Below are 16,198 nucleotides of genomic sequence, written 5' to 3' on the forward strand. Positions count from 1 at the left end.
AGAAACAACTGTGTGGACACCAAGGTCAGTGAAGGAGGGGGAGAAGGTGCTCCAGACATTGGAGATCCCCCTGCAGCCCGTGGAGAAGACAACGGTCGTGCAGATATCCATCCTGTAGCCCATGTGGGACCTCATGCTGAAGCAGGTGGATATGCCCTGAAGGAACCTGCAGCGTCCAGAGAGCCCATGCTGGAGCAGGCTCCTGGCAGCAGCTGTAGCCTGTGGAGAGAAGCCCATGCAGGAGCAGGTTTGCTGGCAAGACCTGTGGCCCTGTGGGGGACCCACACTGGAGCAGTCCATTCCTGACTGCAGCCCATGGAAAGAAACCACTCTGGAGCAGATCATGAAGGACTGTATCCTGTGGGAGGGACCCCATGCTGGAGCAGGAAAACAGCATGAGTAGGAAGGAGCAGCAAAGCTGAAGCATTATGAACTGACTACAACCCCCATTCCTCCCATCCCCTTGTGCTGACTGGGGTGGGGAGGTAGAGAAGTCAGGAGTGAAGTTGAGCCTAGGAAGAAGCGAGAGCTGGGGGGAAGGTGTTTCTAGATTTGTACTTATTTCTCATTCTCCTACACTGTTCGATTGGCAGTAAATTAAATATCCTTGAGTCTAGTCTGTTTTGCCCATGACGGTAATTGATGAGTGTTCTCCTGGTCCTTTTCTTGACCCATGAGCTTTTTGTCATATTTTTCTCCCCATCTTGTTGATGGAGAGGGAGTGATATAGGGTGGCTTGGTAGGGACCTGGTGGCCAGCCCAGGTCAATGCACCACAATGAGGCTTTGAGCAACCTGACATAGCAAAAGATGTCCCTGCCCATGGCAGGGGGGTTGAAACTAGATGATCTTTGAAGGCCCCTTCCAACCAAAACCATTCTAGGAGTTTATGATTTTGGAGATGTGTACAGGTTCATTTTCTTATACACAAATGCAATGTAAACAACAACACAAAAAAAGAAACTAAAACCACTTATGTATATATTTGTCTTTTAAAACAAATTCCTAGCTGTTTTCTATGTATGTCTATTACATTTTGGTCCTTTTGGCTGAAATGGCCGTCAAGGGTCTGGACTATACACAGCGGCTTTCTAACTCAGGTACATTTATAAGTGCATCATTTTAACAGCCTTCTTGCTGCCATTATTTTTAGTCAGTACTCTTCTGCACTGGATTAGAACCAGAGGGCTAACAGGAACAATATAAACTGCTGAAACTGATGCTGTGCAGCTGCTCTTTCCACAGCAGGCTAATGACAAAATGCTAAGGTCAGGTATCTCTAAATTGTATATGGTGAGATATGAGTAGAGCAGTAGAATAACCATGAATTCTCTTGTTAATCTGGACTCTGGCAACAAATCCTTTGTTCTCTTACCTGTTAAAGGAGGGAGTAAAACTGCTACCTCTATAATCTGTGCTGGTTTTTTATTCAAGGTTCAGCGTCCAGTGAAAAAATAGCCTATTAAAACAGGCAGCCTGAGCTGTTCAGTGGAAAAGTGAGTAACCTAACCCACCAGTATGCAGCAACAGCCACAATGGGAGGGACATGGAGAGGTTACATCTATTATGTTTTACGGTTTCACAAAACTGAGTATAGAAACAGATACCAGGACACGATCTAGCATATAACAGTAATAAAAAGAAAGTTGCCCAGAATAAGGCATTCACTCAAGATTGGCTCATTGTCTTATAATATTTTGGGCATTTGCCATATTCCTCTTTAATAAAAATTCAGTGTTACAATAGGTAAAAATAAAGTCCTCTCCAGAAGGAATCTGTCTGCAAATAAAGCATCTGGAATGTTTTAAAATGAATCAAGAGTCCCAAATGCTAAAGCAAAAACCAGGCCCTTTGTAAAAAGAAAAAGAAAAAAAAGAAAAAACCCTATAAAATTATGAAAAAAGTGGAAGGACATGGCGGTATACTTTCTCTGATCTGACAATTGAATTAACAATTTTCTTACACTGGATTTAATTTATGTATTCAAGTCCATTGTTAATCAGACATTGAACATATTAGCAACTCTATTATACAAAAAGCAGAAACACTGGCAGTAGGAGTATTATTACAAGTAATAGAATATACTGTATAAGTGCTTCCTATAAGAACCAGTACCAATGTAGATGAACACTACTTTTGCTTGCAATTACAGCTGCAGTTGTTTTAGTTGTGACACTAAGGATTAGTGCTGTCTATGAATCCCTGGAAGTCTTTCTGCCTCTTTCTGTACTCTACCACATCACAGTTAGCTACATCACACCTACTGATAAAATTTTGCTGTATTTGGAGATGGCTACCGGTAGAAAGGGCAGAGTAACATCTTAGATGAAAAAAGAGCAATTCAGAGTTGAGAGAGGCAGGAGTTTTTTACAACTGAAATACAACCAATTAAAAAAAAATATAAACTTGCCATTTTAGTGTCTAAGGCTAGCATTAGAGCGCATATAATTCATTCAAGATAACAGAGTAGCTAAGCAACTGAGAAATAAAACTAATACAATAATTTGATCTGCAAGTTATTTTTACTACCTGAAGGAGAGGAATTAAGTTTTTCTTCCAAGTTTGTTAGAGATTTCCCTTGCAAAACAATTTCTTTTTTCCTAGATTCAACCTATTTAAACTTTCCTATATATGATGTTAATCGAGTGTGGCTTGTAAAAACAGCGTTGTTTGTTATATCAGAATTTAGATATCTAAGATTGTCTCAACTTGAGCAAATAAAATAAGATATGTACTTACCGATATATCATCACTAAAATCTATTTCATCCAAATCAAGGTATTCAGGGGCTTCCATTATTCTTCTATGGACATTTTGGGTGAGTCAGCACAGTAGTAAAGACCTAATTAAGAAAAGAAAAATGGATTGTCCACTAAAGAGTCAAAACCACACAGATATGGTTTAATATAGTTGCTAGATTACTGAGAACATTTAACTTGTAAAGTCTTTCATAACTTAATCCTAAAAGCTAAGTATGATTTGCCATCTCTACTCTGCATATTATGAATATGCCATTTTTCAATTTTTAGGGAAAACAGCTAAGTGGTACTTGAACTGGAAGTAAACGATATTTGATTCAGCATCACTCAGTCCTTCCAGAAGTTAGTATAGGGATAAAGACCCAAGCTGATAAGCGCCCTTATGACCCTGCAACCACAGGGTCATAAGAAGATTACCTATCTTCTCTTAAGGATGCTATTCCTTCACCAGCCTGAACACAAGAAGTTCTGTTACTATAATTTTCCTCTGCTCATGAAGGTAGAAAAGAACTGAGAATCGTGCTGTGCACAGAACACATAATCCTATCACACCTTATCACAGAATCACAGAATCACAGAATGGTGGGGGTTGAAAGGGGCCTCTGGGATCATGTCGTCCAAACCCCCCTGCCTGAGCAGGCACACCTACAGCAGGGGGCACAGGAACGCGTCCAGGTGGGTTTCGAATGTCTCCAGGGAAGGAGACACCACACCCTCCCTGGGCAGCCTGTGCCACTGCTCTGGCACCCTCACAGGAAAGCAGTATTTTTTCATATTGAGGTGGAACTTCCTGTGTTCCATCTTGTGCCCATTGCCCCTTGTCCTGTCACTGGGCACTGTTGAAAAGAGCCTAGTCCCATCGTCCTGACACCCACCCTTCAGCTATTTATAGGTATTGATGAAATCTCCCCTCAGTCTTCTCTTCTCCAGGCTGAACAAACCCAGGTCTCTCAGCCTTTCCTCATATGGGAGATGCTCCAGCCCCCTGATCATCTTGATAGCTCTCCCCTGGACTTGCTCAAGCAGTTCCGCATCCTTCTTAAACTGGGGGGCCCAAAACTGGGCACAGTACTCAAAATGTGGCCTCACTAGGGCAGAGCAGAGGGGGAGGATAACCTCCCTCAACCTGCTGGCCACACTCTTTTTAATGCACCCCAGGATACCATTGGCCTTCTTGGCCAATGCTGGCTCATGGTCAGCTTGTCGTCCACCGGCACTCCCAGGTCCTTCTCAGCAGAGCCTCCTTCCAGTAGCTCAGCCCCCAGCCTGTACCGGTGCATGGGGTTGTTCCTCCCCAGGTGCAGGACCTTGCACTTGCTCTTGTTGAATTTCATGAGGTTCCCCTGCGCCCAGCTCTCCAGCCTGTCCAGGTCTCGTTGGATGGCAGCACAGCCTGCTGGTGTATCAGCCCCTCCTCCCAGCTTGGAATCATCAGTGAACTTGCTGAGGTTACACTCGATCCCATCATCCAGGTCATTGATGAATATACTGAACAGGACTGAACCCAGCACAGACCGCTGGAGGACACCACTAGTGACAGGCCTCCATCCAGACTCTGCCCCATTGATCACGACCCTCTGAGTTCTGTTGCTGAGCCAGTTCTCTGTCCACCTCACTGTCCACTCTTCCAACCCACACTTCCTTAGCTTGCCTGTGAGGAGGCTATGGGAGACAGCATCAAATGCCCTACTGAAGTCACAACGGACAAGATCCACTGCTCTCCCTTCAATGGCCCAGCCAGTCACGCCATCATAGAAGGCTCTCAGGTTGGTCAAGCATCTCCACTTCTCCATACAAACGCTAACACACAATGCAGTCAGTGCTTTACAGTTGCATGATTTACCTCTCCTCATCCTGCAAGTGCACTTCTCCTAAAGCAGTAACCAAGGCAAAACCAGAATTATATCAATGTGTACTGATTATCGCGGGCCTAAAATCATTTCCTCACAGCTAGGGAAAAAGAAGAGAGAACTCTTGCAAAGCAAGAAATTTAGCTAGAAAATTCAGTATAAAATTCTGATTAAATTGGAGCTTAGCCAGTCAGAAGATCAAAGACAATAAAACCCTCATTACTTTTTTAATCCTAACTAGAACGAAGGAGCGCATTATCACTACAGACAAGTACAACAGAAGTAAAAGTGGAAAAGGAAGCTATTTTAAAGGAAGATGAAAAATAAAAGAGATAATGCATTTTTAAATAACGTGAGGCATTACATAAGTGTTAAGTATTATTATGGAAGCAAATTAAATCCTTCTAGTACTTGTGCATAACATAAGGAAATGACTGAAGGAAAAAAAATAATACAAGCCCAGTTTATTCATACGACAACTGCCAAGAAATATGTTTATGAATAATGAAGTCAGATGTGTAGGTCTAAATAAAACGACTGTGTGAAACATTCATATGCTGTTAAGAATGTCCTAGGACAAGGGATTCGAAGAAAATGCTTTTCTGCAGGTCTTATTGGCAAACTAGACCTCAGTCGTTAATCTCCATAACACCCACCCAAGCACAAAGCTGATCTTAAGGCACCTGCTCTTGGCAAGTTATCGGAAAAAACAAGAAGTAAATCTTCAGTTTTAAGCTGAAAGAATGCGAAAAGCAAATTTTTATTTCTCACTAAGTTACCGAAGGTAAAGGACTATTCAGCTTAATTTTCTCTTTATATATAAAAAAAAAAAGCATGGGTTTTCTTTACTGTATTAGGAAATTTCTGCTTCTTACAATATGGGAAGGAAAGAACTCCTGGGAAGGAAAAACTGGAGAGAAAGGCAGCACTTAAGAACAACCGGAGCTACTTATTACTGGCTCTCACTGTGGCTGTTAGACTTGAGTGAAGCTGTGGCAAAGGAGATGGCTACAAAAAGATAAAAACAGTACAAAGCCCTCATTCCAATCTGATATGAGGAAGCAGAAGGGGCTATAACGTGAAACTAGTTGGAAGCCTTTCATTTTGCACAATTCTGAAATATAAGTTTATTCTTAGACAAAATCAGACAAAATCTTTGCAATGAAAGCAATTAGCTGTTGTGAAAAGGTGTGACATATTCAAGTCCACAGATTCTTTTCCACATTAGAGATTTTGCTTTCTTAACAGAAACACAGAATTTCAGTATATTTTTAAGGTATGCTTTAACATGTTGCATCTGGGTGACATTACAGCTTACTTGAGGCAAACTGCACTGTCACTGTATTAGGTTTGCATGGCAAGTTTTAGCTAGTCATGGGTTTACAGGGGTGGCTTCTCTGAGAAGATGCCAGAAGCTGACCTCCTGTCCAATAGAGCCAGTGCCAAATGGCTCCAAGATAGACCCGCTGCTGGCCAGAGCTGAGCCTGTCAGTGATGGTGGTAGCAACTCTGTGATAACGTATTTAAGAAGGGGAAAAAAGTACAGTGCAACAGCAGCTGGGAGAGTGGAGTGAGAATATGTGAGAGAAACATCCCTGCAGACACCAAGAATCTATGCAGTGAAGAAAGAGGGGGAGGGGGTGCTCCAGGCACTGGAGCAGAGATTCCTCTGCAGCCTGTGGTGCAGACCATGGTGAGTCAGGCTGTGCCCCTGCAGCCCATGGAGGATAATGGTGGAGCAGATATCCACCTGCAGCCCGGGGAGGGACCCACACCAGAGCAGGCTGGAGAAAGGGAAGAGTGTGAGGAGGAACCAGCAGCAGAGACAATGTGTGATGAATTGAACACAACTGCCATTCCCCGTGCCCCTGTACCACCTGGGGAGGAGGATGTAGCGAGTTGGGAAGAAAGGAATGAAGTTGAACTGGGAAGGGTGGGGTGGGGGGCAGGTGTTTGAGTTTTTGTGTTTGTTTCTCACTATCCTACTCTACTTTTAATCAGCAATAAGTTAAATAAATTTTCCCCAAGTTGAGTCTGTTTCGACTGCCGTAGTAATTGGTGAGTGACCTCCCTGTCTTCCCATGAAATTTTTAGTCTAATTTTCTCCCCTTGTCCTGTGGAGGAAAGGGAATGAGAGAGTGACTGGGTGGGCATCTGACAGCCAGCCAAAGTTAATCCATCACAGTGCTAAGACTAGATGTCATTTTATCACTGTGGCTATGGATACCACCTTAAAGTAAATTATTAGGTCAGTTTTAGGAGCAAGATAAATGCAACTGTATATGAACTGTCCTACACAAATTACAGGATAGTAGAATCTATGCAGTATCTTCCATAAGGTGAACTTTCATAGAATGTCCTGGGTTGGAAGGGACCCACAAGGATCATCAAGTCCAACCCCTGTCCCTGCACAGGACAACCCAAATTCACAACATGTCTCTGAGGGACTTGTCCAAGTGCTTCTTGAATATTGTCAGGCTTGGTGCCGTGATGCCTCCCTGGGGAGCCTGTTCCAGGGCTCCACCACCCTCTGGGGGAAGAACCTTTTCCTAATACCTAAATCTACCCTGGCACATCTTCCTGCCATTCCCTTGGGTCCTGTCATCAGTCCCCAGAGAGAAGAGATCAGCGCCTGCCCCTCCTCCTCCCCTTGTGAGGAAGCTGCAGACCGCCATGAGGTCTGCCCTCAGCCTCCTCTTCTCCAGGCTGAACAATCCAAGTGACTTCAGCCACTCCTTATATGGCTTCTCCTCTAAACCTTTCACCAACTTTGTGGCCCTCCTCTGGACACTCTCCAGTAGCTTTACACCCCTAATGTACTGTGGCACCCAAACCTGCCCACAGCACTGGAGGTGAGGCCGCCCCAGCGCAGAGCAGAGTGGGACAATCCCCTCCCTCGCCCGGCTGCAATGCAGGGCTTGATGCACCCCTGGGCACGGTTGGCCCTCTTGGCTGCCAGGGCACGCTGTTGGCTCATGTCCAACTTGCTGTTGGCCAGAACCCCCAGGTCCCTCTCTGTGGGGCTGCTCTCCAGCCTCTTGCTCCCCAGTCTGTGTGTACAGCCAGGGGTTGCTGTGCCCCAGGTGCAAAATCCGGCACTTGCCCTTGTTAAACTCCATATGCTTCGTGATTGCCCAGCGCTCTAATTTTTCCAGATCCCTCTGCAGGGCCTCTCTGCCCTCAAGAGTGTCAACAGCTCCTCCCAGTTTTGTGTCATCAGCAAACTTAATTAGTATTCCTTCAAGTCCTGCATCCAAGTCATTTACAAATTGATTAAATAGTACCAGCCCCAAGATGGATCCCTGCAGAACCCCACTAGTGACTGGCCGCCAGCCAACGTAACCCCATTTACTACAACCCTTTGAGCCCGACCCATCAGCCAATTGCTCACCCACTGCATTATGTGTTTATCCAGCTGTGTGCTGGGCATTTTGTCCAGGAGGATACTGTGAGAGACAGTATTGAAAGCTTTACTGAAATCCAAAAAGACTACATTGACTGGCTTCCCTTGGACAGCTAGGTGGGTGACCTTGTCATACAAGGAAATCATATTTGTTAAGCAGGACTTTCCCCTCGTGAACCCATGCTGGCTGGGACCAATGACTGCATTGTCTTTCAGGTGTTTTCAATAACTCCCAGAATAATCTCCATAATTTTACCAGGCACAGATGTGAGACTGACAGGCCTGTAGTTACCGGGCTCATCTGTTGCCCTTCTTGAAGATTGGGATAATGTTTGCTAGATTCCAGTAACTGGGACCTCTCCAGATTTCCAAGAGCATTGAAAAATCATTGAGAGAGGTCTTGCTATGACATTAGCCAGCTCTTTAAGTACCCTGAGACGAACCCCATCAAGCTCCATCGACTTACAGGGAACTAGCTGGAGCAGCGAGTACATGCATGAAGTAAGAATGATAATTAAAAGTTTAACGGTTAAAGATATATACGGACCATATCACATACAAATAGCCTAAAAACAAACCAAAGCTTCACCAAGTTTCAGGTTTTCGTTGGAACTAAGTAGATTTTATGAAAACCCGCCCAGTTTGTTTAAAAGTTAATGGTAGAGATACATAAAGCTACCCTAAACATGCCACATAATAAGCCAGAATCAAGAAGTGACTTGAAGATTTTATTTTGCAATTACAACTGATTTATTCAGGTTAAAAGAACTGCTATTCTTGGTTACCACGTATCTCCAGATTTTAGAACGAAAAGATCTCAACTTGTCAAACTTATCTTTTAGTTCTAAACTGCAAGAAGCCATTGAGGCAAAAAAACTCTGTATCCATCCACAGCTGACAAAAGGACTGCATTTCACCTAGATATGTACAAAACTCATAATGCCATTCCACAGGCTTGCAACATTACTTCCCCAAAATGCTGTCTTCTGTCTTTTCAAAACATAAAGACTATGAAACACACAAAGGCTGAAGTGAAAGCTGGTAACCAAAACAAACACATTTTCTCCATGGAAAACTTCTCTTCCAGAAGATAGTGTTCAGTTATTTGTAAAGAAAGGGCAGGAGACTCATGCATTCTGTTCGCTAGAAGACTGGTTTTTTTCTTGATAAGGTAAAACTGGACAGCAACTCAGGACAAATACTATGACCGAATAAGATTTCCCATTATTATATTTAAGAGCCTTATTCAAGAGGTGCACTTTTTGGATACAATTTAACATAGAACTACACCATGTATAATGCAAATCATATGGTAAGGATAGTACTCAGAGTTGTGGCTATTTTGAGACTGTTTCAATTGCTGAATGCAGGCTATTACCAGAAATATAAACAATCTAAACAGGATTCACAAGCAGATCATAAGCACTAGTCAAATTCAAGGTAAAAATAATTGCAACCAAAATTGCAACTGCCAGCAATGGATGACATGAGATGAATAATATATTTCCAGCATCAACACCAACGCAATACAGATGACTAACCCTAGCCTGCCAGCAGAAATGTCTGACATTTAATTGATCAGTTTTCCTAACTGTATTTTGGAAGCTAGTAATTAAATATTCCACAAAATTTTAATGCAAAAAGGGCATTTCCTGTCTGGCAAATTGGCTTGCAGAGAGACGTATCCACACACATACACATTTTATACAGGTAAAAGAAGTTCTGTCTGCTCTCAGAATTCACAGCTAAAAGAGGAAAACTGCTTAAACATCACTCATATATACTCAAGAAAGAATGTTTTTTGTAGTTTCATGAAACAGTTCCACCAGGAGGAATCATCCAGCTAAAAATTACCACACAGAAATGCAGTAATAGTAGTATCAGCCTAACAACATATTACATATGTTGCATTGCAACAGATACTAAACAGTGATTAGGTTGTAAAATAAAGCAAAAAAAAAAAAAAAACAAACAACACCCAAACCCTTCTCTTTTTCAGACAACAGCTACAATCCTTATTGTTTTTCTAGAACAGATTTCTTCTGCTATTGTCCTTCTCAGCTAAAACTAGTTGTCTGAACTCAAATCCTGTTACTGACAAATATACAATATAAGTAGGTGAATGAGAAAAAAAGGGGGCAAAGAAAGCACTTCCCAGTAAAAAATAATAATTTTTAAATGTAATGAAGTATTAGATACAGGGAACAAATCCACCAACTTCTGCAAACACTAAAATTCCGCTCCAGACTGACGGCATGCATTACCTACAGGTGAACTGCTTACATTGTTCAGATTTATATTTAAGCTAGATCAAGCTTCAAAGCCACAAAGCCTCAAAGAACAGTCACACCAACAACAATCCCTAGGGGCTGGTGCGCCTTTTGAGGGTGAAGAAGACTCAGTGTGGGAATGGCAGGAATACTTTAAAAGCCAGTTCTACTGCTGACTTTGAATTATGAAGGCAATGGCCATCGCCTTATCCACACTAATGCAGATCAGGCAAGAACGAGGCCACACATGTGAGCATTTGCTGTCTGTCAGTTAACTGAGTGAATGAAGAGGCTGGTATGGCAGGCAGAAGGTAAGCAAGCATCAGGTTCAGCTTCTTTCTGTTTGCTCACTGCAAAACTGTGGACTAAAAAAGCATAACTGATTTGTAGTGACTCCTTTACAACAAGGTTGTAGTGAATTCAGTAGCTTCAGAAAGGAATCTGATCCAATACCTCAGCCAAAAACAGTCTCAGTGCTGCATGTGAAAAACTAAATCCAAGAGAGAGCACAAGGGAAATATTCTTTATTGAGCCAAAACAAAACAACTAATTGAGAATGAATCATTTTAATTACTTATGGATACAGAAATAACAACAACAAATAACAATAAAAAGATCTGCTGTCAATTAGTCTACTTCAGTTGTAACTCTAAGAAATCCTGCTAGATGCCACATGAGATTTTATTTTCCACATCTCAGAGCTACTATACCAAAATATTTGGGGATTTACTTAAACTTTCAATCAAATATAAAGTAAATCAGATGTAAATACTTCTATAGTGGTTGGCAAAATGCTGCTCCCTTAAGCACAGTTAGTATTAAAGATTTAGGCTTTAAATGTCAGAATGCCATGATGGTTGCTTTTTAATTAGGGGATAACGTTACTTTTTACAATTATAGGTCTGAGATAACAAAATGAACATATTGCCCTCTCCTAGGCATCAGAGGCTATAGTAGCTCAAGATGAATAAGATCTATGGGCAGAAAGGGAAGACTTTACATCTTCAATTTTAGCACACAGTATGTATTTCAAGTAATGCTTGAAATCTGGTAGATGTCTGAATTTTATTCCCTAACAAGAGATACCAAGAGCATAAACCCAAGTTTCTTCACTTTCAGACAAATAGAACAGCACAATGTTACATTATGTTGAATCTATTTAGCATGCAGTGAAAAGGCCAGCACCTGATCAAAACCTACAGTTCAGGAAGGCACATCACCTGTGAGCAGTAGGAAAGACCCAGAAGTTCGAATTCAGTTCCTCCATCCCCATATTCCACTGTAACAGTGAAGTTCTAACAAAAATTACTGTGGCCTTGTAACCCTGTTTACTACACAGTACAAAGAAAGCACTATAGTACGTTCAGGAGCACTGTCATAATTAGGGGATATGGGAGCTGCACTATTGAATGAAAAATTGAAAGGAAGAAAACTTGGCCACTGGGTCCTAGCAAAGCAAGTCTGGGTTAACACTACTGCCTCTCCAGCTATCACACCTCTTACTGCTTCTTATGCTCCCCAGTCCCTAGCTGTGTGTTGTCTCATATTAAAGACTACATGTTCTTTGAGACAGCTGTTGTGTAGTCACTCTACATTTGTCTGGCTTTTTGCATAGCCTGTGCCCTTCTCTGTTAACAGAGCTCAGCTGTACAAGAGTATACCAATTAAGTAATAAACATGATGTGAATGCACTGCAATGGACTCTGGAAGAGGTCGTATTTGAAGCTTTGTAGGAGACCCCGAGGAAAACTGAAAATCTTTATTCACCAGATCAGATGGTGTCCCTGCAGGTGATAATGCAGAACACAAGAAGAAAGCATCAAAGACATAGAAAGCTTGCAGTTTCATCTTTTTAGAATAGCATAGCATAGCAGAGCATAGAATACTTCAGTTGGAAGGAATCTACAATGATCATCTAGTTGTGAGCAATCTTTAAGTTTAACACTATACATACATGCACTCTTAGAAGACTCCAGCTTCTCATTCATATTTACATCCTCTTCATTATCTCTAAGGGGGAAATTACTTGGATATAATCAATAAATATTCAAGCACATGACTTTGAGAATGTGAAGAGTGACACTGCAGCTCAAATGGAGGTTAATTTGCTTTTCAAGCATACCACTTCAGCTTCATGCATTCAAATTAAATGACAACTTGATATATGGTTAGACTATGTCAATACTTTTAAGTCATATAAGGGTTTGTGATATTGTAAGGCAGTCTGAAGTGCACTATGCAACTGATTTTTATTACATTCTAGGGCTCCCAAAGTGTTTTTTCTAATTATGTGAAATAACATTTTTTCTATTACTTGTCATGCTCAGTGTCTGGATTGTCTCTTACTGACTGAGTACCTCTCTTGTACTACTTTGTTTTATTTACTTTTCTTCCTTCTATGTAAGCCAAGAAAAATATATCATGCAAAGGAAATTATTTGTCCAGTCAAATTTAAAATATAAAAATATAAAAGGAAGGGTCAATAGGAGCAGTGGGAGATTTGAAGGAGTACAGATGAATTTTAAATACCAATTTATTGTTAAAAAAAGAGAAAAGCCAACAGTGAGGCTGAAAAATTATGCAATTTATTCCAGTGAAGGAATGAATTCTGAGACCAGGATTACCTTATCCCTTATCACATTTATTCAGAAGTTTTCCTGAGTTTAAAAGTTCATAGCAGTAATTCATAATAGTATGACACTTCTAAAGCAAGACAAAATAAAAGTACTGCTTTTAATCACCATGCAAGTACCATCAGGGCACAGCTACACTGATAGGACAGGAAGAAGGAATGCAGCAAAGCACAACAATTTTTTCAAGACCAAAATATGCTATTTTTAAAATTTAACTTCAGTCATGCAGGAACAATCCACCCACAGCCCTGAAGAGGCACAAATACTGAGCCCAGTTCTCTTCCTAATGAAGTCAACATACATTCAGCACTGGTTTTAGATAAGAAAAAATGTATTTGCTTCTGGCCAAACATAATGGAACTTTCCTAGTCATCTACCTAGACCTCAAGATTACATGTTCATCCATATTGCTTGCTATAAAGCAATCCTATGGAGTCTTAAGGGACATGATTTCAAGGAAGTCATGTGGACATAGGTAATAGTGTATGGTTCACCTACTCTATCTTCTGTCCCCATGAATTGCATGGAAAATTCATGCCAAGTTGAGGCATTTTAACATCAAGTATTTTTAACACTTATAATGACTGACACTACGTAGTCTGTAAGTAATATGTACATCAGGATACAGAGAGTGAAGATAAAAGTATGATTATTAAAACATAGTTCCTTGTGTTTATTAAAATTTTTTAGCATTGAATAGTACTCCACATAACCTACCACAAAAGCAAAGTGTTACTCCAAGGGTGACATCTGAGGTCCACCAAAGTACAAGCAATCTTTGCCATTAGTATCTGTATGACTTGCCTTCAGGCAAGGAGTGTCTATTTGGCTGTTAGGAAGTACTTCCTTCTTGCTTTTCTAAAACCCACTCCATTTAATGGGTTAGGAAAGCCAAGGCTGACCTAGCGCTGAATCTGGCAAAGGATGTGAAGTGTTAACAGGAAAGGCTTCTACAAGTACATAAAGAGCAAAAGGAAAACTAGGGAAAACATAAACCCGCTCCTGAATGGGGCAGGGGAACTGGTGACAAAGGAAACAGAAAAGGCCAAGGTACTCAATGTCTTGTGTCAGTCTTTACTGGTATGACAGGCTGCAAGAATCCCAGGCACCTGAGTTTAGAGGGAAAGTCTGGAGCAAGGAAGGAGGAGGCGGAGGACAAGGTGAAGGACAAGGCTGGGGAACACTTACACTGGACACATGTAAGTCCTGACAGGCTGCACCCATGAGTAGAGTGAGATGGCTAATGTCATTGTGTGACCACTCTCAATTATCTTTGAAAGGTCACAGTGGTTGAAGACTGGAGGAGACCACAGGTCACTCCTGTCTTCATGAAGGGCAGGAAGGAAAACCTGGGAAAAAACACACTGATAAGTCTCACCTCAATCTCTAGTAAGGCGATGGGAGAGAATCTTGCTGCAAAGCACTTCCAAACACATGAAGCGCAAGAAAGTAACCTACAGTAGTCAGCATTGGTTTATGAAGGGAAAACAATGTATAACCAACCTGACAGCATTCTACAATTAAGTAACTGGCTTGGTGGATGGCGGGATAGCAGTGGATGTTGTTTACTAAGACTTTTGACACGGTCTCCCATAGCATCCTTATAGACAAGCTGACAAAGCCTGGATGAAGTAAAGTGGACAGGAGTTGGGTTCAAAACTCTCTGAGTGGCTGGGCCCAAAGGGATCAGCAGCACAAAGTCTAGTTGGCAGCAAGTCACTAGTGGTTTACCCCAGCTGTCAGTACTGGTGTCAGTACTGCTTAAAATCTTCATCTTAGCAGTTAAATAGAACTGAACAATGGGACAGAGTGCAGTCTCATTAATTTTGCAGATGATACAAAACTGGGAGGAGTTGTCCTGCCATTCAGAGGGACCTGAACAGGCTGATGGACTGGGCAGAGAGGAATCATGTGAAGTTTGACAAAGGGAAATGCAAAGCCCTGCATCTGGGGAGGAATAACCCCATGCACCAGTACATGATGGGGGCCAACCAGCTGGAAACGAGCTTTGCAGAGAAGAACCTGGGGGTCCTGTGGACACCACACTGACCACGAGCCAGCAACATGGCCTGGTGGCAAATGCAGCCAACAGCTTTCGGGGTTGCTTTAGACTGTTGCCAGCAAGTCAAGAGAAGTGGGCTTTCCCAATGAAACTATACCTGGAGTACTGGGTCCAATCCTGGGCTCCCCAGTAGAAAACAGATACGGACTTCCTGGAGCAAGTCCAGTGTAGAGACACATAGATGATTAAGGGACAGGAGCCTCTTTCATATGAACAGAAGCTGAGAGAGCTGGAACTGCTGAGCCTGGAGAAAAGAAGGGTCAGGAGAATCTTAACCATGTGTATAAATACCTGATGGGTTAGAATAAAGAAGAGGGAGTGAGGCTCTTCTCCTTGGTGCCCGCTGACAGGACAAGAGGCAATGGGCACAAAGTGACACATGAAATTCCATCTGAACAGAAGACGACACTTTTTTACTGTAAGGCTGGTCAAACAATGTCACAGGTTGCCCAGAGACATTGTAGAGTCTCCATGCCTGGAGATACTCAGAAGCCAACTGGCTGCAGTCCTGGGCTTAACCTGCTTTAGCTGACCCTGCGTGAGCACAGGGGTTGGACTAAATGACCTCAGGCAGACCCTTCCAGCCTAATACTTTATGTCCTTTAACCTCAACAACTCTGTGCTATCTTGGGGGATAATGCTGATCTATCTATGAATTATTTCTGAGGATACATAAAGCTGTCAAAAATGTCTTTCAGTCATTTTTCCCCTTTTTCCTTTAGAAAATGAATTTTCCTTCTCTGAAAATTTATTTTTGTTGATGGAAAAATATTTTTTTAAATTCAGTCACTGCTGTTAAAATTTCTGCTTGTAAGTGCACTGTTTGCCTGCAGTGTCCATTTTGTGTGAAACCATTGGAACATTTCATATGTGAAAATCAAGTGTATTTCAAGGGGAAGACGGTCATCTTTTTTGTGAGTGGAAGAATTGGCCCTTTCATACCTGAGTGATAAGAACATCACACTTGAAGTAGCTTGCTTTTTTTTTGGTGACTATTTCTTATGCCTCTAGATGACTGGTTATTATACTGACAAGTAGATAATTTTAAATGGACTTCAGTATTTCTCCAGCAACAGAAATTTGAGAACTATTAATCTCTACATTAAGCAGAAACACTTTGTCATTTTAGAGTCATGTCACCACAAAATGTTTAGTGGGAAGACTGAACAAATTCATTTTTAGAACTAGCTGTACCTGAAGATAACATGCGGTTAAATACATA

General features: G+C 41.8%; 1 protein-coding gene across 4 annotated transcripts in view; it reads right to left on the reverse strand.

The window, feature by feature from the left end:
- SNCAIP (synuclein alpha interacting protein) overlaps window positions 1-16,198 on the reverse strand; it is a 103,777-nt gene that overhangs the window by 57,435 nt on the left and 30,144 nt on the right. For all 4 annotated transcript variants that reach the window (XM_064438158.1, XM_064438157.1, XM_064438159.1 and 1 more), the window contains exon 2: window positions 2,739-2,841. In XM_064438158.1, coding sequence (XP_064294228.1) covers window positions 2,739-2,795 — 57 coding nt within the window. In that variant the 5' untranslated portion in view covers window positions 2,796-2,841. The remainder of the gene's footprint in view (window positions 1-2,738; window positions 2,842-16,198) is intronic.

The sequence above is a fragment of the Phalacrocorax carbo genome, chromosome Z (assembly GCF_963921805.1).
Source record: "Phalacrocorax carbo chromosome Z, bPhaCar2.1, whole genome shotgun sequence".
Lineage (NCBI taxonomy): Eukaryota > Metazoa > Chordata > Aves > Suliformes > Phalacrocoracidae > Phalacrocorax > Phalacrocorax carbo.